Genomic DNA, 22846 nt, shown 5'->3' on the forward strand with positions numbered 1-22846 from the left:
TTGTATGCAATCCATTGTATCGAATTGAAAATGTAAAATTCGCTCAAATCCACTCAGAATGACTGATGGGTTCCTACAATATCAAATAAATGTGGACTAGTTATTGAGAATCGCGAATGTAGAATTAAGTAATCAGTTTCAAAATATGGGGAATTTATGATTTCTCTATAATGTCGAATACAACGTGAGATTTTATGTCACACAAAATCCACAGAAACAACGCTGTTGCCGGCTACATGATTGTTTTAAACTTGAATGCGATAAGAGAAAATGGCGTTTTAAATGGCTTTGTATCTATGAAATAAGGTATTTTACATAACACCATGAGCTGGCGAGAGAGTGTTAGATTAGGTTAAAAACTAAGGAATTTAATAACGATAAAATACATTTATTTCACCCCTTAAAGTAAGATTTTTAGATTTTTCTAAACTAAGAAGTCTTAAAAAGCATTATTTTGTAATGAATTCAAGTTATATTGATCATTGTAAATCTGCTCCTTAAATCTCACCATCAAAACATATCAGAAAGCCCAACCAACTTGGAATTCTCCATTTCCCCTTGCAAGATACGATATCATTGGGTTTATAAAAAAAGCATTGCTAAACTCAATTTGATTCATTTGTCACAAGAAAGCAACAAATATTTTCAGTTGAGAAACTTATTTAAAATAAACTTTGAATTTAGATTTGGAAGACTAAGAATTAACGGAGGTTCCACTTCAATAAGATCAAACTCACTTTGGCCCGTTCCAAGTCTCGTGCGCACAGAATATCGCAAATTCCTCCAAAGATACGAAATATGGTTTCGTGATTTTTTGCATGAGGGCTTATATTTTAAGTGGCATTACAAATTTTAAATACCGATAGTGATAGACCACTGTTTTCTTGTAATGCCGAGTTCCTTTGATATTTTCGTCGTTTGCAATAGAATATGACTAAAATCTATAAATGTTTACAGTAATGGTGTGTTAATTCTCTTTTTCATGGGGAAAATATTCACAACAAAGTTGCATTCAGTGGCGTAGCTTAGCAAAGAATTTTGGATTGTTTCAAATAGTGTAACAATACATATCATTTAAATAGAACTTAACAGTGTTGAAATAAAAAGCTCAGAGCGTTTTTAATTTATCTTTTCCCTGGTTGACAATGAATGGACATGTAATATATTATTGTACGACACAAGCAGGCCGTTAGGTGCTTGTACGGTTTGTGGACAACATTGATGTAAAACAAAGGGGGGGGGGGGGGGGGGGGGGAGGGGGTCCTCCGAATTTTTACGCCCGTCTTCGATAGGGCGAGAAGAAATTATTTCACAAAGACCAACTTTCTCCAACCAATTGTTGAGCAAGATAACTGATAAAGGTCGCACAAGACATGTCAAGAAAACCCACTGGTCACCCATCGAGCACTGTACATGTTTGCTGTTCTTGAATTATGTTCACAGAGGAGGGGAGTCCTTTGAATGTAATAATGTGAAATATCACGAAAGCTGAACTTCTTGAATACCAGATTCCAAGTAAGTTTTGTATAGTAAAACCTTTTAAAGAAACCGCAGTTTTCTAATACAAGAGGTGCATAATTATAATGATATAATTATTTTTTTTACCTCTCCACTCTGAGTTCCTGGTTGTGTTCAATCTATTGACAGAAATGCTATTCGAAACATGCCATGAATTTTGCGCTTCACCTCTCTTGATAAATACTTGCAAATGTTTTTATTGTGACAAATTTCACCGAAAATCTTTTCTGCCGTCCAGTATTAGGCTTTATAACAACAAGCAATAATCATTTTATATAATTATTTCTCATTTTTACTTTAAAAAAATATAAATATTAATTTATTAATTTATTTGTTTTGCAATCTTTTCAATTTTCAATTTATAGTGACAGTTTTAACTATTTTACAGTGTTGAAATTATTCATATTATAAAGCTGCTCCTTTATATATATTATATATATATATTATATATATATATAATATAATATATATTATATATTATATATATTATATACATCCTATTTCCATTGTATTTTTATCTTATTGTGTAAATTATAACACGTCTGTACAAAAAATTTCCTTTTTGGGATGCAATAAAGTATTATTATTATTATTATTATTATTATTATTATTATTATTATTATTATTATTATTATTATTATTAAATTTTTTGCATGTTTAATCCATATTGTTATCAGTTATTTTAATGGATGTAGAAATCACAACAGGAAGCTCCGCATCTGGCATTCAACTATTAAAATATATCAATTGTTTATGTTAAGTGTGTGCAAAGTGTATAATTTGTTGTGTCATTTTGAATTCAGAGTGGCAATGTTAGAGAGTAGTGCGCATGAATCTCGTGAAAAGTAAACCCCGGGCCAAGCCTGTGGGGAGTTCAGTGATCTAATCACAACAGAATGAATTCACTGTGTTGCAAAAGTTGACTCATCCCAGACCCTTCGATTTTTAAACAACAATAATACAAACATAACATTCCATTTGTTGAGACCCACGGGGACATTTGTCTTTAGGGTTTATTCCAAGGGAAGGCTGGAATAACCCAGGCGTCAGCCGCAGAGCAGTGCCGCAAAGTGAGCTAGGACGAGGTGACTTGCTCAGGCCATACAGCGCAGCGGCGGCGGGTGGTCGAAATCGGTTCCTTTCGGGTACGAAGCAAAGACCGTACCGCTGATCCACGCTGCCCCTTATATACCGTAAGAAGAAAACCCTCAAAGTATGGTTTTGTAACCAATGAAAAAAATCAGCTTAATGTCACTAACAATTCTAGGGTTTCAGCCAATTATCGTTCAAATCCATCAGATGGTTGTGAAGATATCCACGTCAACGCGTGCGCACGGCTTGTGGAACGGACTATAACGTTGGTCACACAGTGTCAGGGTTGCCGATTTGGGGATTTGTTACCAAATTGAAAAAAAACATGGCTCTTTTTTTTTCTTTTAAGATAATTGGCTTGAAAAATTGATTTTGGTATAATTTAGGCACTATTTTGACATCTTTTTTCTTTTTCAATTTAACTGATTTTATGGATGTATTATACTAATTTCACAAAATGTAAAAAGGTCGCCCTTGACTGGTAAGACAAAGTAAAATTTGATTAAATCAAGACAAACTCATGAGAGTGAGAGAGAAACATACAGTTTTATACTCCATTTCTATTTGCATTTTAGCAGATAGCAGAAGTGATACTTGGAAAGGTTTGGCAGTTTTTCACATCATTTGGCATTAGTAAATGGATTGTTTTACTTTTTTTCTTCTAAATGAATCTGATAACCCTGCACGAGGTCAACTTGATGTGATGTTGAGAGCCGGGGCTTTTGTGTTGTTATTGTTGCATTGCTTTGCTTTGGATTGTGATCCTGTTTTCGAACTTGTGGATTACCGAGGAAAATTGAAGTTCAGCTTTGAATTATTTGTTGGAAATGCGTTCAAGTTGTGTGAGAGGGAGAGTGCTGCTTTAAAAAAAAAAGAATTTCTCGTTTCTGGTTTCCATTTTCAAACCAATATGATCATCATAATGTTGAAGACTTGATTTAAATAGTCAGATTTTTTATTAATGGCGCGTGTTTTTCTAGTATTTCTCAACTGTCCCTCTATCAAAATTTGTAAAAATGTGTGTCAACCTCTGAATTAATCTGTCTTAACTGAATATAGATTTTGGACCGTATTTTAAAAAAGTTTTCTTCTTTAAGATCAATAAAAAAAGACTACTCTAAAACAGATGTAATAAAATTAGAGATTTTACACTGTTAAATTATGTAAACAAGTTACGCACCACAAAGTATGAGATGAATTCATCGCTTTTCCAAAGAATATCGTGCTGACATGGTAGTTCCACCTAGTGATAATGAGTTCACGTAGTGCTTGTTTCCAAATAAACACAATTCGATTTTACTGTTATAAAATTTCCACTAATGTAGTTTGCGTTAAATTTTGAATTTATTATTTATGGCATACTATCTACATTATGTCACAATTACAAAAGACTATTATAATGTAAATGTTGCTGCTCAAAGCTCGAAGAAATAAATAACAATGTGAAATTGAATTAATGTAAGCTTCAATTTAATATACGAAAACAGATAAAATGGATGTTTCGGGTTTCCCCTTTATCAACAAAACAGGATGGATGAAACACTACAGACGAATGAGATAATGTGGTAGTGGTGTTGTTAAGATGAATAAACAGAAACATTGATGGACAGGAAATAGTATGCTCCTTTGTAAGGAAGCACGAATTAAAATAGAACAATAGATATTTCTAAAATGTGCTCAATTAATTAAGTGAATAAAGGAGTTGCAAATAAATACAAAAAAGGGATGTGGGTATTAGTATAATCATTAGTGGCAGTAGCAACAGCAGAAGCAACAGTAGTAGTAGTAGTTGTAGTAGTAGTAGTAGTAGTAGTAGTAGTAGTAGTAGTAGTGGTTGCTGTAGTAGTAGTAGTAGTAGTAGTAGTAGTAGTAGTAGTAGTAGTAGTACTAGCAGAAGAAGTAGTAGTAGTAGTAGTAGTAGTAGTAGTAGTAGTAGTAGCAGCAGCAGTAGTATTAGTAGTAGTAGTAGTAGTAGTAGTAGTAGTAGTAGTAATAATAATAATAATAATACACATTTATATAGCGCTCATTCTCGTGTAAAACACAAGCTCTGGGCACTTTACAATATAAATATCAATTTTAAGTGAAAAAAAAAAAAAAAAAATAATAATAATAATAATAATAATAATAATAATAATAACAACAATAATAATTCATAGCCAAATCAAGGATTCATATAGAGTCAAGAAAAACAAATACAGTAAAAATGTGTCTTCAGATTCTTTTTAAAAGTAGGCAAAGATTTGCACTCCCTCAGACCACGTGGCAGTTCATTCCAAATCTTGGGGCCGAAACAAGCAAACGATCTATCACCAAATTTTGTTCTTGATCTTTTTTCCGAAATTTTCGTTTGGTCATTACATGATCTTAAAGTGTAATTTTCAAATTTACACATGACCACGTGATCTGTGAGATATGCCGGTCCTATACCAGCCAAACACTTATAAACAAGACACGCTGCTTTGTAATATGTGCGCTTTTCAATGGGCAACCAATGGAGAGATGCCAACAAAGGGGTTGCATGATCAAATTTTTTTTTGCCAAAAACTAATCTTGCTGCACTGTTTTGCAGCAGTTGTAATTGTTTAATAGAAGCCTGAGGCAAGTTGACAAGCAGCGAGTTACAATAATCTAGTTTCGAAAAAATGAGGGAAACAACCAATGTTTTACATGTTCCAATTGCAATATACTGACGGATCGAACTGATTTTCTTCAATTGAAAGTATAAAGATTTACAGAGAGCAGAAATGTGAGCTGACATTCTCATTTCTGAATCAAAATAGACACCCAAATTTTTCACAGTCTTTGAAACTTTGATCTTTTCTCCCCCAATCAACACCTCAAGACCATCATTCACCTTCAACTGTCCTCTATTTCCCACAGTCATCACTTCTGTTTTTGACTCATTCATTTTCAATTTGTTTGCATCCATCCACTCTTTCACATCCGTCACACATTCTTCCACACGTTTCACAATATTTTCGAGATTTTTAGTTTTATCAGTAGCATAAAGTTGCGTATCATCTGCATAGAGATGATAGCGCAGCCCATGACCAGTGATGACATTAGATAATGGAGAAGTATACAAAACAAAAAGAATTGGACCCAAAACAGAGCCTTGAGGAACACCAAAAGACAATGTATGTTGACGAGAAAGTTTATCTAAAATCATAACCTGTTGCTTTCTGCCATCTAAATAAGATTCAAACCACTGCAAGACAGTCCCAGACAAGCCAAAAGTTATATTAAGTCGTTTAATGAGAATACCGTGATCAATAGTATCAAACGCCGCCGAAAGGTCTAACAATGTCAGAAGAGAAACAGAACCTTTATCTAAAACATCAAGCAAATCACTCGCAACACAGCACAGAGCAGTTTCTGTGCTGTGGTAAGAACGATAAGCTGACTGAAATTTTTCCCATAGATTGTTTTCATGGAGATGTTGTGAAAGACGTCTGAGTACAACTTTTTCAAGGATTTTAGAAAGAAATGGCAGATTTGAGACGGGACGGTAGTTACTAAGGTCATTTACATCGAGATTTTGCTTTTTTATGAGAGGCTTTACAATTGCATGTTTATAGATATCTGGGACTTGTCCTGAGATAAGTGACTGATTTATAATATAAGTTATGCAAGGTATCAATTCAGGAAGACATAATTTCAAAATATTAGTTGGTAAAGGATCTAAATCACATGACTTCGAGGAAGATGAAAAAATTATTTTAGAAATCTCTTCTTCAGTTGTTTCTTTAAAACAAGAGAATCCCTGTGAACCCGAAAAAGGGTGGAAATTTATATCTTCATTTTGCACGAGGTCCAAATTGTTCCGAATTTTTGATATTTTTCCCGAAAAGAAATCTGAAAATGCATCCGGCTGCTTTTCTACCGGGATATTAGTGGGTAGACACATGCCCTTTTCTTCCCCTAAAAGTTCCTTTGAAACAGAGAAAAATTCCTTAGTGTCCCTCACTGATGACAGTTTCGTGTTATAATAGTTTCTTTTTGCTTTTTTGCAGGTGGTTTTATACTTATGTTTTTTTGCTATATATATCAGCCGGTCAATCTCAAGGCCCGATTTTCTCCACGATGCCTAATAGTAGTAATACAGCGTTTTTGCCAAGAGGCGAGTAATTTAAATCGATTGATATTTGAAGGACGGGTTTTCTGGTCAAATTTTCTAATATGTGTTTTTCCAGAGTACGGCAGTATTGTGATGCGCATTGGACATTGTGAAAGCGTCAAAATGCTCTGTAGTAATAGTAGTAGTAGTAGTAGTAGTAGTAGTAGTAGTAGTAGTAGTAGTAGTAGTAGTAGTAGTAGTAGTAGTAGGAGTAGTAGTAGTAGTAGTAGTAGTAGTAGTAGTAGTAGTAGTAGTAGTAGTAGTAGTAGTAGTAGTAGTATAAGTAGTAGTAACGATACTGATTTGTAATTAAAGGAAAAGACGATGGATGGCCGGAGGAGTCGGGGGGGGGGGGGAGGGAGAGAGACTAAGGCAGTAGTAGTAATATTTAAATGAGATCCAGTCTAGATAACACCCTCCAACCCAAAAATGCTAATCCTAGTGCCAAGCTAAGCTAATCTTCAGAGGGATCTTTTGTAGTTCTACTGTTCCGTTCGTATTTCCCCGGCCACAACCCTAAGAAACTCGATATATCTTTCCTTTCTTTTTTAGATAGGTGCACATATTTTGCTTTGGCCCTTTCTGTACCATGGAATGACAAACACATTTTCCATATTCAGAAAACTTCATATATATAAAAAATTGAGCTTTTATATAGAGCATTATCCACTAAACGTGCGCAAAGCTCTTTACAAGGGGTCCCTGGCCAACAGCAACACTTAACACGTAGGACGTGACATGGAACCTGTTTGGCGATAATTTCATTTTTTCGGACACAACGCTGTTAACGGCCGCATACTCATTTTAAATCTGTGTACGGTAAAAGAATGTGATTAAAGAGCCTCTTACATGGGCTCAACTAGTCGCCTAGAAGGCTCGATTCCAGGACATTAACCTCGGGGAAAGGGGGGGGGGGTTACCAAAGAAATAACAGATCTAATGCTTCTCGAAAGCTGGTTGTCATAAGATAAAAAGATTCAAGGTCAACCTACATTTACCGTTATTTAATGATACGGTACATTTTTAGGACACCTAAATCGACATAAATGTATTGAACATCTTGCTCTCACAGGAAAGATAGAAGGTAAAAAGAGTAAAGGTAGACCAAGAAAAACATATTTGAATAGTTTGAACAGCTGGGTGACAAAGAAAGAGAAGAGTAATATTAGTTTTCTGAGGTTATCTGATCAAAGAGATGAATGGCGTATCATGATCACCGATGTCTGGCACAGACTTGGTGCTTGAAGAAGAAGAAGAATGATACGGTACAATGATGTAATAATCTGACCTTTACGGTTTGCTTTTGGATAAGATACAGGACCAGCCGGTTTCCAAGCGACCGACTGTCACCAAGTTATTTAGCCACACATGTGGGGATTTCGCTACGATTTGCTTTACCCACCCTGACCCAATATCCCCAAGGGTAAAAATCCCTTGGGTATGGCCTTCTAGGCTGATTGCCCGATTTGACTTGGATGTGAAGGAGTGACTGGCTATGCAATGGTGGCAATTTTAAATATTATAATCGTACAGTGTGAAAGGTAATATTGGTTCTGTACAGCCATTGGACACATCGTGCATGGAGTATTTTGCCTTACTCTGGAAAGAAGTCCTGGGTTGCAGCGTTTTTGCCAAGAGGCGAGTAATTTAAATCGATTGATATTTGAAGGACGGGTTTTCTGGTCAAATTTTCTAATATGTGTTTTTCCAGAGTACGGCAGTATTGTGATGCGCATTGGACATTGTGAAAGCGTCAAAATGCTCTGTAAATCAACTCATCCATCAATGCTTGGATGAGCTGATCCCGGTTGTAGTGCCTCGGCATACGACCACCAATCTTGCGTTTCAGATAATCCCGCCAATGCTCTATTTGAGATATATCCGAGGGAAAGGGAGGGCCTTCGAAATATCAACAAAACAGGTAACTAACCACTTTGAATTCAATTTACTCAAAGTACTGTGCTTGACATGTATCCTTCTTGCCACATCAAGTATTGAAACAACACTTTAAATCATCCAGACAGCGCTCTGTCCTAATTCTTTCGTTATTCGAGTCATTTTGAATTTTTCACAACATACATTAAACTTTATAACAAATGTTGACAGGGATAAAATTACAGCTTTATATTGCATACGTGCTGGCGTTTTAACAGTGCAGAAATAAAATAAAACACACCGTTCTTAATGTGATCTGATAAAATGAGTTTAGCCGTAGCCTTCGTTAATTCACAGTGGCATCGCTATGCTGGCTTTTTACTCAGCTCTTTTTGATGATTCGTTTTCGCGTCAACTGACACAAATGGAGTGGAAGCGACTTTCAGCGTGGCCTTCGTAAAGTTATGGCCTGATACTGACCAAAAAATGACGTCAAAATGCCAGTCTTTTGCCACAAAAGAAAACAAATCGTGAGTTAAATTCAATATTTCAACCAATGAAATGACTTGTTTCCATGAGCTCTACTAACGACAACTCACTAGGCGGTGCAAAAACCAAATAATGACGTCAAACAGCCAGTCCTTTTGGATTTCAGTTTCAGGCTATAACATAACGATGGCTACGCTAGAACTCTCTAAAACTTATAGTTTGACGTCATATTTTAGGTTTGTGAAGCGCCAAGTGAGTTGTCGTTAGTAGAGCTAGAGGAAACAAGTGATTCCATTGGTTGAACTATTGAATGCAACTCAAGATTTGTATTTTTGTTTCTTTTTTTGTGTGTGTGTGGCGATGACTTGTCTTTTGGCGTAATACTTTGATCAGTGAACGGCTTTGAGTTTACGAAGGATACGGTTTGTACATTTCAGGAGGTAAAATGAATTCACTACTGGTCATTTATTTACATTGTTTGCAATTAGAAAATGATGCCTGTATGGTTCAAGTGAGTTGTTTTTAATTCATGCATACCGAAGCCGAAAATCAAATATTTAAAACCCGTGCGTTCTACTTCTCTTTTATCTTCTTCTTCCTCTCTCTCTCTCTCTCTCTCTCTCTCTCTCTCTCTCTCTCTCTCTCCCTCTCTCTCTCTCTCTTGCTTGTTCTTCACCTTCTCCGTCCTCTTTCAATTTTTCGGCCTCGTCCTTCATTCCTCCCTCCGCTCTCCCAGTCCATATTCTCAAAATCTACTCTTTATCTACCGATCTATCAACCCCCCCCCTCTCTCTCTCTCTCTCTCTCTCTCTCTCTCTCTCTCTCTCTTTCTCTCTCTCTCTCTCTCTCTCTCTCTCTCTCTCTCTCTCTCTCTCTTAAAATTTTATGTTCAAAATCCGAGAGCCATAGTTTGACAGTTGAGGTCAATAACCCTGTCCAGAAGAAAACCTTTGACTGATCGATCCCTTGGATTCTGATCTTAAACTGACTAAAGACTCGGATAAAATTACAAGGATTTAAGAGATAAGTGGTATTGATGGGGAACAGATTGTGATTTCATCCTATTTCTACACAGCTAGAAAAGAGTTACACAGGCTCAAAAGTGGTTTACAATTGGGGAAAATTGGCAAATGAAACCAACCAAAAAAAAAAAATCTTAATAAAGTACATTTAATAGTGGTTTTAAAAAAAGATAAATAAATAAAAATTAAAATGATACCATATATGGTCATAACAACAACAATAATGATAATATAATAATAATATAATAATAATAATAATAATTTAAAATAATAATAATATAATAATGATGATGATGATGATGATGATGATGATGATGATGATGATGATGATGATGATGATGATGATGATAATAATAATAGTAATACACGGAGAGAGACTTACCTTTCCATGCTGACTGCCAAGAGATTGAGTACTGTGGCCATCGGTGAGAGCATTTCCACAAGGCCAGACGTTTTGCACAAAATTGTTCCAACACCCCAATGGCCAGTGAAGAACTTGGACGTCTCGTGTGCAACACAAACAAGAAGGAATAGCAAATCGGCAACGGCCAGGCTTACCATAAAAGATCCTGTCACATTTCGGGATTTTCTGCAAAACGAAAGACCCCATAAAAAAAGTTTTAAACCCGCCGAAGTCTGTGAACTCTTACGTCTACGCTCAAGATGTGAAAACAAGTATATAGATAGTATGCGCTTGGCTAAGAAGCTCACAGCATTGACACCCGGAAGTATCACGGACCAACACAGAAAACGATGTTCTAACCTTAAACGTTTATAGACGGGTTAATACAGTTTAGTGAGTATTACTCATAAACGCGGATGCCAAAAGACAATAATAATGACCCGAGTGACGTCAACTTCGATCTATCTATAACGAGATAGATAGAACGAAGATGACGCCATTCAGGCCTCTATTATTCCTAGGGGGGGGGGGGGGTCACTTTAGTATGATATTCTTATGAAATGAAGTCATCCTGTTGCTTTTACCAGATCCAAGTCAAATGAAATCTTATTATTGAATACTTATGATTATTATTATTGTTATTATCATTATTATTATTATTATTATTATTATTATTATTATTAGTAGTAGTAGTAGTAGTAGTAGTAGTAGTAGTAGTAGTAGTAGTAGTAGTAGTAGTAGTAGTAGTAGTAGTAGTAGTAGTAGTAGTAGTAGTAGTAGTAGTAGTAGTTGTTGTTGTCGTTGTGGTGGTGTCATTATTATTAACATTTTGTTGTTCTTGAAATATTAGAAAAAATTCATTTATTTTTTAAAATGTCAAATTCTGGAACACAAAAAATTCAGAAACAATGAACTCTTTTAAAAATGGCGTTGACAAAGAACTGTCCCTTTGATGTTTGAGTGACATGTAAATACTGATTTTGTAACATTTGATATCGTTGGCGTCGATGTCTGTATACTGTAAGTTTTATCTTTTTTAATTTTTGTTTTTATTTATTTTTCTACGATGATTTTTTTTTGCTAGTATCAAACTGTACCAATTAACGTTTGATAATGAAAAACTTACATATCTTATATTCTCAATTTTATCATTTTATTGTATTTGCATTTGTTAGTGTCATTGCTTAAATTTAATACTTCGATTATATGATGTTTAATGTGCCTCGCACTATTTTTAGATCTGTTGGTGTGATTGCTGGCAAATCAAATTCAAATCAAATTACAATGTTTATGGCTAAAATGTGGAACTGATTTGCGATGCTGACATGCTCACGGGTCATGGGCATTTAAAGTCCTTGGCCTAATTTGGCCCATTAAAATTCATATCATATCATATCATATCATATTATATCATATCATATCATATCATATCATATTATATCATATCATATCATATCATATTATATCATATCATATCATATCATATCATATCATATTATATCATATCATATCATATCATATCATATTATATCATATCATATCATATCATATCATATTATATCATATCATATCATATTATTATTATTGTTATTATTATTATTATTATTATTATTTTATTATTATTATTATTATTATCATTATTATTATTATTATCATCATCATCATCATATTATTATTAATTATTATTATTATATATTATTATATTATTATTATTATTATTATTATTATTATTATTATTATTATTATTATTATTATCCTTATTATTATCATTATTATTATCACCATAATCATCATCATTATCATCATAATCATCATCATCATCATCATCATCATCATCATCATCATCATCATCATCATCATCATCATTATCATCATCCTCACGATGGCTATACTCTTCGTTTGGGCAAGAAAAACCACTTCAATAGAGCAAGTAAAGAATTGAACAGTGTGCTTGAATACATCTTTATAAGTATAAAAGTCATTTATTTACATCATGTCATATATCATATTATATTACCTGTCTCCCACCATGGCAAAGATAACCAAAGTATTCCCGATGGTCCCGAGAACTGATACAATGCTGTACACTGTGACTATTGGCACAAAATGGGAGCTGTTTGTCCAGGAATCTTCTAAGGCCTCGATGTCCCCGTAGTAAAAACCCAAATTGCTGTCTGTATCTTCTGAATAGTTGGGAACGTCATTAGGGTTATATGTAGTCGTGGACGACTCGTTGGTTTGATTGGTCCAAATATTGATGACGTCATCCATGATTGGGAGGTATTCTCAGACTCGCTTGATACACTTCCTGATCTGTCGGAAGTTCTTTCTTAAAGAATTGGATCTGAGAACAAATAAATCCATGTATGATTTTATTTCTAATTAAATAAACAATCACATTTTTTTAATACACAAAGAAAGGATTTGAAGACGGTGCATGCTGCTGGTTTCTTTAACCCGTTAACTGTCGTACTCTGAAAAGACATTTTTTTTAAAGATCAAAATACCAAACACGGAAAGTTTTGGGCTCAAAACCCTTCCTCAGCCAACAACAAATAAAACAATGAAAACATAAATCCAATACCAAAAACAATTCGGATCGAAGGCAGATAAATATTTCTCTACTGTCGATCTGGGTTGGGTTTTTAGTACGGTATGTATGTTTTCACTGATTTTTGTTGGTGGTGTAGGAAGAATTTTGAGCCCAAAACATTCCGGGTTTGGTATTTTGTTCCTTTTGTCCGTTTTATATATATATATATATATATATATATATATATATATATATATATATATATATATATATATATATATATTTGTTTATATTCTTTTGACAGTCCACAACTTCTAGCAGCGTAGTTTCGCTTTTATCAATTAATTTATGGACATTTTACAAGCCATTGTTCGTTTTAATGTATCGATGTAAAAAGTAGATTATTTTCTGGGCAAGAATTTGAGCAAAGATTACATTATTTTACCTTCCTGGTGTAGAGTTCGACAAAAACAAGTTCATAAATAATCTTTATGATATTTACTGTCGTAATTACAACTCGAATACTATCCGTTGTTTGCTATATCTGTCTCTTTATAATTATCTTTATTCCTGTGAGAATTCCGTGGATTCATCGCATACTTCGAATGCACTTATGGTACGAGCTCTTCACAACGATAACAAAACATATTCGTTTCACGTACGGATGTAGACAGGCGTGAAACCCTTTAAGAACGAGATTGATTTTCTTATAAATCATCCTCTCGCTCAGTCACCAGTAACTGTCGTACTCTGAAAAGATACATATTTTAGAAATTTGGCCAGAAAACTCGTCCTTTAAATATCGATCGATTTAAGTCACCCTCATCTCGGCAAAAACTCTCAAACCTGGGGTTTTAATCAAGACCTCGCGAGATTCTCATCAGATAATTAATTCCAGACCAATCCGTTTTCGCCAAGAGAGCAGGAACGGCGATGCGATTGTAGCTTCACGAAAGCCCCGTTTTCATAGCAGCTGCTTCTCTTTTGATTGGAATGATAAGATATAATGACAGGTTTGAGGAAAATTCGAAACATGCGGCAAGAAACGGTTATTTGATATAAAACACCATATCAAAACAATGTATTGTTATCATCATATCCAAGAGAAAGGCTAAGAGTAATTAGACTTGACGAATGTCATTCTCCTCCACGAAGGCTATTCTGCCGCATAATGAAAAAACGCCATTTTTCATTTTTGTCAGAAAATGCTGTTTTATATATCAATGAATAAAGATAATCCATCCACTAGTCAAAGAGTCTTAAACCTGATAATTCGTTAAATCATTAACTTCTTTGAATTCTTGGGTTACCATATTTTTGATCAGTTAGAGGTCATCCCAATCTTCCGATGTTTGTAAAGTAAAATTGTTTGCCAAATATATTTTTAAAAAGTTTTGTTAGGCTTTCTCTGCAATCCTTTATAATCATAAGTCCTTTAGAAATTCATATTAATAAAACACGTTCAAACAATAAGCCATAATTATACACATTCTGGTAATGCCTTGTTTTCAACTCAAATCTCAAACCGGTAACCAGAAATGTCTGAGGTTCGATCCCCAGTCGAGGTAGTCTGATTTTTTGGGATGTTTTTTCGTCCTTGTATTTTTCTTTCTTACTTGGTCTGGCACCTTTCATACACACTTGTTCTGATATTTATCTAACACCGATGCCTGTTCCCTGTTTCCTCAAGTATTACTAATACTTAATAATAACCTATTGTTGTCGTCGTGCTTTGACAGAATAATAGGAATTTCTTTGTAAGTTTTGGCAAGAAAACGTTAGCTTTAAATAATATTTTGGCCGGAAAAAAATAAACTTTAAATTTTATCACTCGAATAAATCTATCCTTATCCTTTCGAAAATGTTCAAACCCGAGACTGCACTAAAGTTTCAAGTCTGAAACTTTTTGACAAGCCGGAGGTCATCTTAACCAATCATTGTTTGAGCTGAAAGTTTCCTGATCAAAATGGAAAACGGATCTTTGTCTGAGGATGCCATGATTGCACTGTTGCGTCTGCAAGCAGTTTGTTGACACCACAAGAAACATAGTATACACATTCACTATCACAAACACTTGTTTTTCTCGGAAAATTTGGGCTATAAAAATCATTCAGATGACCTTCAACTTAATAATTATCTAACCCGGAAGCAAACTTAAGCGAAATTCTCAATTAAATTTACGACAGCAATACTGCCGTTCTATTATAGAACACAGTATATGCCATATGGTTAACTTTGCTTATCCACAAGACTACCCATCCTGCTTTCATCGTCCGTCCCCCCCCCCCCTCCCCCAACCCCCACCCCCACTCACTCTTCTATTACTACCCCTACCCCCTACCAAGGCCGTGTCAATAACAACAGGTCTTTTCCAACCAATTCCTTCCTGATCTGTTAAGACTGATGGCTCTAAATAATCCTGGTCCTTCCTGACAACACCCGGCCCACCGACTCCCTCCCCCCCCCCCCCCCCCCCCCCCCCCCCTCTCCCTGCTCCTATTTCTTCGAATGAATTTTGTCTTCATCTATTGTTTCTGTTAGATCTTTGCAAAAACATAAAAACTAAAGGTTTGATTTCTGGAGGAAACAATTTTGAGACTTGAAACCAATTATTGTGAATGAATCCAGGCGATGGGAGTAATTTTCGTAGATCAACTCATTATTGGTGACTGAACCTCGCGGATTTATTTTAAAGATAGGTCATAGATTACACTATTGTTTTCCAATTTAAAATGCAGGGACATAACAATTTTGCCATGTCATAAAAAGCAACGGTTTATTGAAGTTTATGTTCAAGTTGATTTACAGAGAGAACGAAGATGGGGTCATTCAGGTCCTTGTTATTGTCTTTTTGCCATCCACATTTAATGAGTAATTCACACTAAACTGAATTAACTAACTATAGATAGTTCGAAGATGACGTCACTCAGGTCTTTGTTATTGTTTTTTGCCATCTGCGTTTTATGAGTAATGCTCACTGAACTGTATTAACCTGACTATAAACGTTCATGAATACACACAGTTTTGTGTGTTGGTCCGTTATACTTCCGGATGGCAATGTTATGAGCTTCTTAGCCAAGCGCATACTATCTATAAACATTCAAGGTTACACATAGTCTAGTTTTGTATGTCGGTCCGTTATAGTTCCGAATGGCAACGTTGTGAGCTTCTTAGTCAAGCGCACATCAATAGCATTTGACGAAAAACATCCGCTTGTATTTGAAACAATGGTCCTAACGTTTAACGATTGATTAGATAAGTAAATGAAGATAAACAAAACAATCAAAAATTACTATTTTCTCTCTCTCTCTCTCTCTCTCTCTCTCTCTCTCTCTTTCTTTCTCTCTTTCTTTCTTTCTCTCTTTCTTTCTTTCTCTCTCTCTCTCTCTCTCTCTCTTTCTTTCTTTCTCTCTTTCTTTCTTTATCTCTCTCTCTCTTTCTCTCTTTCTTTCTCTCTCTCTCTCTCTCTCTCTCTCTCTCTCTCTTTCTCTCTTTCTTTCTTTATCTCTCTCTTTCTCTCTCTCTATCTCTCTCTCTTTCTCTCTTTCTATCTCTCTCTCTCTCTCTCTCTCTCTTTCTTTCTTTCTCTCTTACACATACACACACACACACACACACACACACACTCGCAGAGTTCAATACAATTCAATTCACAATTTCTTTCTTATCAGAAATATGTTGACTATTACTCAGAGTACACAGGAGTAATAGCATATATAAAGCTATGAATCAATAAATAAATAAATACTAGATCGTTATCCACCATTTAATTATTATACAATGATACACAAAACAAAACATGAACACCGGTAAACAACCCTGCATAACATTGACTCGTGCACTCTCACATTTCCTCCAATTTTGACTCACTTTAAGAATTAAAAGATATTAATTTTCTTAGTATAAAATATGGAAATTAAAATCTTAAGACCCACATAGAATAAGCTTTAGGTTAAGAAAACTTCCGCCAAGATAATTCCATTTGTATTTTTATCAACTCACAAAGATATTGATGCATTGCGTTTGTCCATAGCATCCTCCAGTGGGATATAACGTACCAACACACAAAACTATTTTGTTTTTGTTTTGTTTTGCTTTTTGGGGTTTTACGGCACTTGCAACACATTTCGGTGATTTCAGCGCCAGTTAAAAAGGAAGAAATGGGATAGTAAAAAAAAAAAAGATACAGAATTGCAACTGAAAGTACAAGAGAATAGGTAAAACAAAGGGGAATAAAAATTGAGCTTTTATAGAGAGCAATATCAACAACTAAACGTGCTCGACGCGCTTTACAAAAGGTCGCTGACCAACATGTAGAACGAGACATGACGCGTGTTAGGCGATAATATTACAATTCTAGTCACTATATTTTGTGTTCGTGCTTTACCACGGCCTTAATAATTCAAGTTGTATTGATTCGTTCCTCCTATAAAAAGGAATCCATTAATTATGTATACATTCAACACTCATTTTTTGAATTTAGTCTAGATGTCAACATTAAAGAGTTAGCCAATATTTTGTAGATATTTGCATTTCTTAAGGAATATTCATTGATTGTGTTAAGAATAAATTTCCGTGGATTGAGTTAGATGAAGTAAGTTAAATAAATAAGGAATATGAACAACAAGCAAATCAATAATAGCCACATAGCCTCGTGATTGATGTGTTAAATATTCATCAATAAAGATTTATTGGTAACCTTTATTAGATTTTGCGATATTTGATTTTCATTATTTATGTATGGGCTCTTTGTATTTTAAAATAATATTGAGACTTTTTATTTAACTATTTTTGACATTTTGTTAAATTCCCATACATGACACTGATGCGGTGTCCAAGATGACATCAATGCTATATCAAAAATAACAAACTATTAAGCCCTGTGTACTTTTTAAAAATATATATATGTTTTGTCTACAATCTCACAAATTCAGGGCTCTGGGAATTCCTTAGTTATCCCTTTGGAAACTTTTTGAAAATAATGATGATTATAATGATTATATTCATGATGATTTTGATGATGATGATGATGTATATGATAACAACTGATGATTGTAATGATATGATGATAATATAGTTATGGTGGTGATGGTAATGATGAATATGACGATAATAAAAAATAACAAGGTATGACAATCGAATGGAAGTGGATTCCAAACGTATGTGGCGGCATGAGAAAATGTCCTATTAGAAAATATTTTCAGAGCCGTTTTAGGTACACGAAGAAGGAGTTGATTACTTAATCTTAGTGATCGAGGAGGATATAAACGATCTGATAGATGAGGGTGTCGTTTGGTTAAAATAATTAAAACACATAATTGCGATCTTATATTATATTATGCCAACTAACTTCGCGGCGTTTGTGTGTATTGAAACGTGACTTCAATAAGTCTGGGAGAGAGGCTCTAGTTAGACTAAGGTTTGAAGCGACTTTTTGGGGGGTCGTGGATAGCTCATACGGTAGAGTCACGTCCCCCCCCCCCCCCCGGCCAGGTCGTGCCAATAAGGTCGCGGGTTCGAGCCTCCATCGCCGTCGTGAAGTGTTTATTCTCTGTTGTCTTGTGGCACTTTCCTACTCACTTCATTTCTTACTGTTATATTATATAACTCTCTGCTCAGCAGGCAACTATTGTAAGTGTAAACAGCGGTGTAACGTGATCGTTCTTCCTATTTTTTCAAAATTTATATTGGCAGCCCGCTTTGGTAAAAGCTGTAGCCTATTGAGCAGCTAGTTGTAAATTCTATAATTGAATTATTGCAATAGTCCATCCTTGAAGATTTGAAAAATAAAACAAGCGTCTTGTTCTAAAAACCTAGCAAAAGTGCCCTAGTCTTCCAATTTTAAAGAACAAAGCGTTAGATAACCCGTCACTGTGATATCTCATGGTGACCATGGAGTCAAAATATACATCTAAATTGGCTTTGTTGGTAAAATAAACTTTTTAATTTTCAATAACTAAAATGGAATTATTCATGCTGTTTAATTGATTTTTCGGGTAGAATTCCTGACTTTTCTTCGTTCATTTAAAATTTATTTATGACATTCCAATTCTTAACATTATCCACACAGTTCTCCATTGCTTGAATCAGACGGCTCACATATGGCATGACTGATTTCATCATGGAAGTATTGCTACTCAGGAATGAATTTTCGTATTCGAATATTGGCGGGCTTGAAAATTACCTACGGTTAGAGAGGCCTTAAAAATAAGTGATTAAAACCATTTTTATATGATTCGTATAAATTGAATGTTTGATACTTGAAGTACCTAAAACTGTAAATCGCTAAATTTTGGTATTGAGTGCCAATATTGATTAAAAATTTACCGTATGTTCCCTTAAGTAACATATTCACTAGTATTGTCCGGCAGATCAATTTCACCAACACACAAAACTCTGTGTAACTTTAAACGTCTATAATTTGACAGAGAGAATAATTTGATAACGTAACACCCTGTTGACGGTCAAATAACGATAACAACGGACTGAATGACATCAGGCCTTTGTTAATGTTTGTTTATAAGCGAATAGAATTGGTGAATGATATCTCGGATTAGGTTACTCTTACTCGAGGGTTTTGTATCGATTTTCATGAGGGAAATGTAATGTGAGGACTTTAAATTTGATGGAAAAGTAGATCTTTGCGAAAGCTTGTATTACAATTTCTGGTACACTCTTGTATAGTTCATTTCTTTCATGTCACGCGAGATTTTTTTTAGCTTTTATATAGCGCAATATCCACTGAACGTGTTCAAAGCGCTTTACAAGGGGTCTCTGGCCAACAGCAACATTTAACATGTAGGACGGGACATGACGCCTGTTAGGCGATATTACATTTTTTTTTCGGACAGAGACAATGCTGTTAACGGCCAGGTACATATTTTACACCTGAGTACGGTGAGAGAATGTGAGTAAAGAGCCTTCTCCAAGGACTCTACTATGCGCCGAGCGAGGCTCGAACCCAGGACCCTCCGATCGGAAAGCGAGTGTCATAACACTAGACCACATAGCCGCACGATATGCATGATAAAAAATAACAAGAGTGGACTGATGTTAGTCATCCGCTTTTATTAGTCTACAAAAAAATCCGCTACAACATCGATGTATACTAATCACTGGCATGGATGTTATCTCCACAATAATTTATCTGTATAAATACTTTAAAGAAACGCACATGTAAATAAATGTATAAAAAGCCCACAGAAATCAATGCCGTAAAAAAAACAAATGAACAGAATTATTTGTGATGGTCCGTAAACAGAGAAAAAATAAAAGTAAATAAATACAGTAATCAATAGAGGTTCTGTATATTCAATATTCGGTATACAATTATTATATTGTTTTGGAGTTGTAAAAAATTGTGAATCTGCGTATTGTACGCACTTCTCGCTTACTGTGTACTTACTTACTTACTTATCCGAACCAGCGACCACCTGAGCTCTAGCCCTTCGGTCTTGTGCCATGACGTAGAAGTTAGACGTCTTTTGTAGTTGTTCCATGTGACTATAAAGTGCGTTACTGATGCTTGGATTTGGTGGGAGGAATGTGCATCTCAGGTCTTCAAGAGGTTGACATTCAAGCAAGTGGTGTGTTACTATTTCATTGGGGTGTTGACATAGGGCTTGTGTAAAATCGTGTCGTAAATGGTTGGGATCGAAGAATATTTATATAAAAATTAAATTGCCATTGTAAAATCCACCTATAAATTGCAAAAACCTGCTCCACGTCTTGCATCACAAAGATAAAAATGTCAACGAACTTGCTAGTATTCATAGCAGAGAGCAGTCTTGGTTTCCCTGTAGACGACACACACACACAAACACACACACACACACACACACACACACACACACACAAACACAGAGGGAGTGAAAGAGAAAAAAAAAAAAAAGAGAGAGAGAGAGAGAGAGAGAGAGAGAGAGAGAGAGAGAGAGAGAGAGAGAGAGAAACTGACTCTTTTTTTCCATTAATAAAATAGATAACCAGGATTAAAACAGGTTTAAATTATTGTTCAAAAGTACAATAAAAGATGTCAATGCATTTTTATAACTCGATACAATGTCACAGCCTGTTTCTCAATCAAACGCCTCACGAGGAGTTTCAATCACAAGATATATCGATATCAAATCAATAATTCTAGTTTTTATCGCCATGACCGCTCAGACGTCAGTTCCAGCCTTGGTTGAAGTCGGTACTGTGATATTTTGCCTGTCACGTTTCCTAAGGTTGATCGCGTAAGGTTTTGAAGGAAGTTGAAATAAAATAGTTAACTCAGGAATTTATCCTACTCTATGATCGTCGGGTCTGTCACTAGTTTGTCATCCAAATTATACAGATCAGAGGGAGCTAGGACCTTTTATAATTAATGAGTTAAAAAGGCAGCTATTTACAATGGGGGACATTATATTGCACTTTGCCGTGATTTGAATTTTATACGAGAATGACGCTGGATTTAAAATGTATCAAAATAGAAAAGAAATCTATTTCCAAAAAGCAAAGATGTTCACTTCATAATTGTGTTAGTCGGCCTCACCTTGACACCAAGGAAGGATACAAAACTAATGAGCTTCTTTTAGAGAATAATCGTTTTGAGTTCATGTACTCGTAAATGTGGACATCGTTTTTATTGAAAATGAATTGATTGATTGATTGATTGATTGATTGATTGGTAATTTCATGAGGAATAATCGGAGCATTTTGATTAAATTTACAATGTTTGAAAGCCCAAAGGGTTAAACTATTTACATGAGATTTAAAGTAAAAATTCAAGCGTGCTGAGGACACAGCTTCCTGTGTCCTAACGATTTTTAGATTATTTATTTTATAATATTTTGTTTTGTCTTGCTTTGTTTCGTTTCGCTGTTTTAATATTTCTTTCTAGCTCTTACTTTTCATCGATTTTGTTTTTGTTTTTTCTCCTTATTTTACTTGTTAGTACTTATTATATTCCAAAGTAGCTCATCACAGGCATAAGACCCATAGGCCAAAGTTCGTCCCTGTATTGCAATGTAAGCAATGAAAAGTTCTTCTTACCTAATTAACCGAAGGCAGTCAATTTCACAGTCCTTTCTGCCAAATTCATCTCTCTCTCTCTCTCTCTCTCTCTCTCTCTCTCTCTCTCTCTCTCTCTCTCACACACACACACACACACACACACAATCCCTGTCTCTCTCTCTCTATCTATCTATCTATCTATCTATCTCTTTCTTTCTTTCTTTTTGTCTGTGTTTGTAAACCCCTTGGTATGACGCGTATTATTCTTGCAAGTCTGCCCTCTAGTACTGTGGTTATCCCCAGGCAGTACTTCACTGCTTGTTTCCATCTTCATGCTTCTCCTCTGCCTCCTCCAACATTTGCTTTTAACAGAAGTTTTGTGCCCCATATAATATTCTTGTTCCAATATAATACTCTGGGTGGACATGGAAAAAAACATCGGCAGCACGTGGGACAAAAATCGACCCCTTTTCTTGCGATGCTAAAGCTCTAACAAGTGAACACTATTTGAGGCATAATTGAATTGAACGGTATTAAGCGCAAGCAGGCTATTCCATAATCGATACACTATTTAGCGAACCGTTTCATAAAATCCACCAGTTGGATACCAGCATACAAAACAATGTAAAACCTTGAACATCTATATATATAGAACGAAATTGACGTCAAGAAGCTCTTTGTTATTGTTTTTAGCCAGACATTTTTATGAGTAGTTCTCACTATATTGTATTAGACTATAAACGTTAAAGGTTACACACAGTTTTTGTGTCTCGGTACGTTATATCCGACCGGCAGATGTT

At 35.1% G+C, this 22846-nt stretch overlaps 1 protein-coding gene across 1 annotated transcript in view; it reads right to left on the minus strand.

Annotated features, from left to right (window-relative positions):
* Positions 1-22846, minus strand: part of LOC144980095 (cholecystokinin receptor type A-like) — a 229351-nt gene that overhangs the window by 68571 nt on the left and 137934 nt on the right. The window contains exons 4-5 of the mRNA XM_078927612.1: positions 12537-12863; positions 10499-10705 (exon numbers count right to left, since the gene is read on the minus strand). Coding sequence (XP_078783738.1) covers positions 10499-10705; positions 12537-12790 — 461 coding nt within the window. The 5' untranslated portion in view covers positions 12791-12863. The remainder of the gene's footprint in view (positions 1-10498; positions 10706-12536; positions 12864-22846) is intronic.

This window comes from Berghia stephanieae, chromosome 1 (assembly GCF_034508935.2).
Source record: "Berghia stephanieae isolate SIO BIC M18660-M18661 chromosome 1, UCSD_Bste_1.3, whole genome shotgun sequence".
In the NCBI taxonomy this organism is placed as follows: domain Eukaryota; kingdom Metazoa; phylum Mollusca; class Gastropoda; order Nudibranchia; family Aeolidiidae; genus Berghia; species Berghia stephanieae.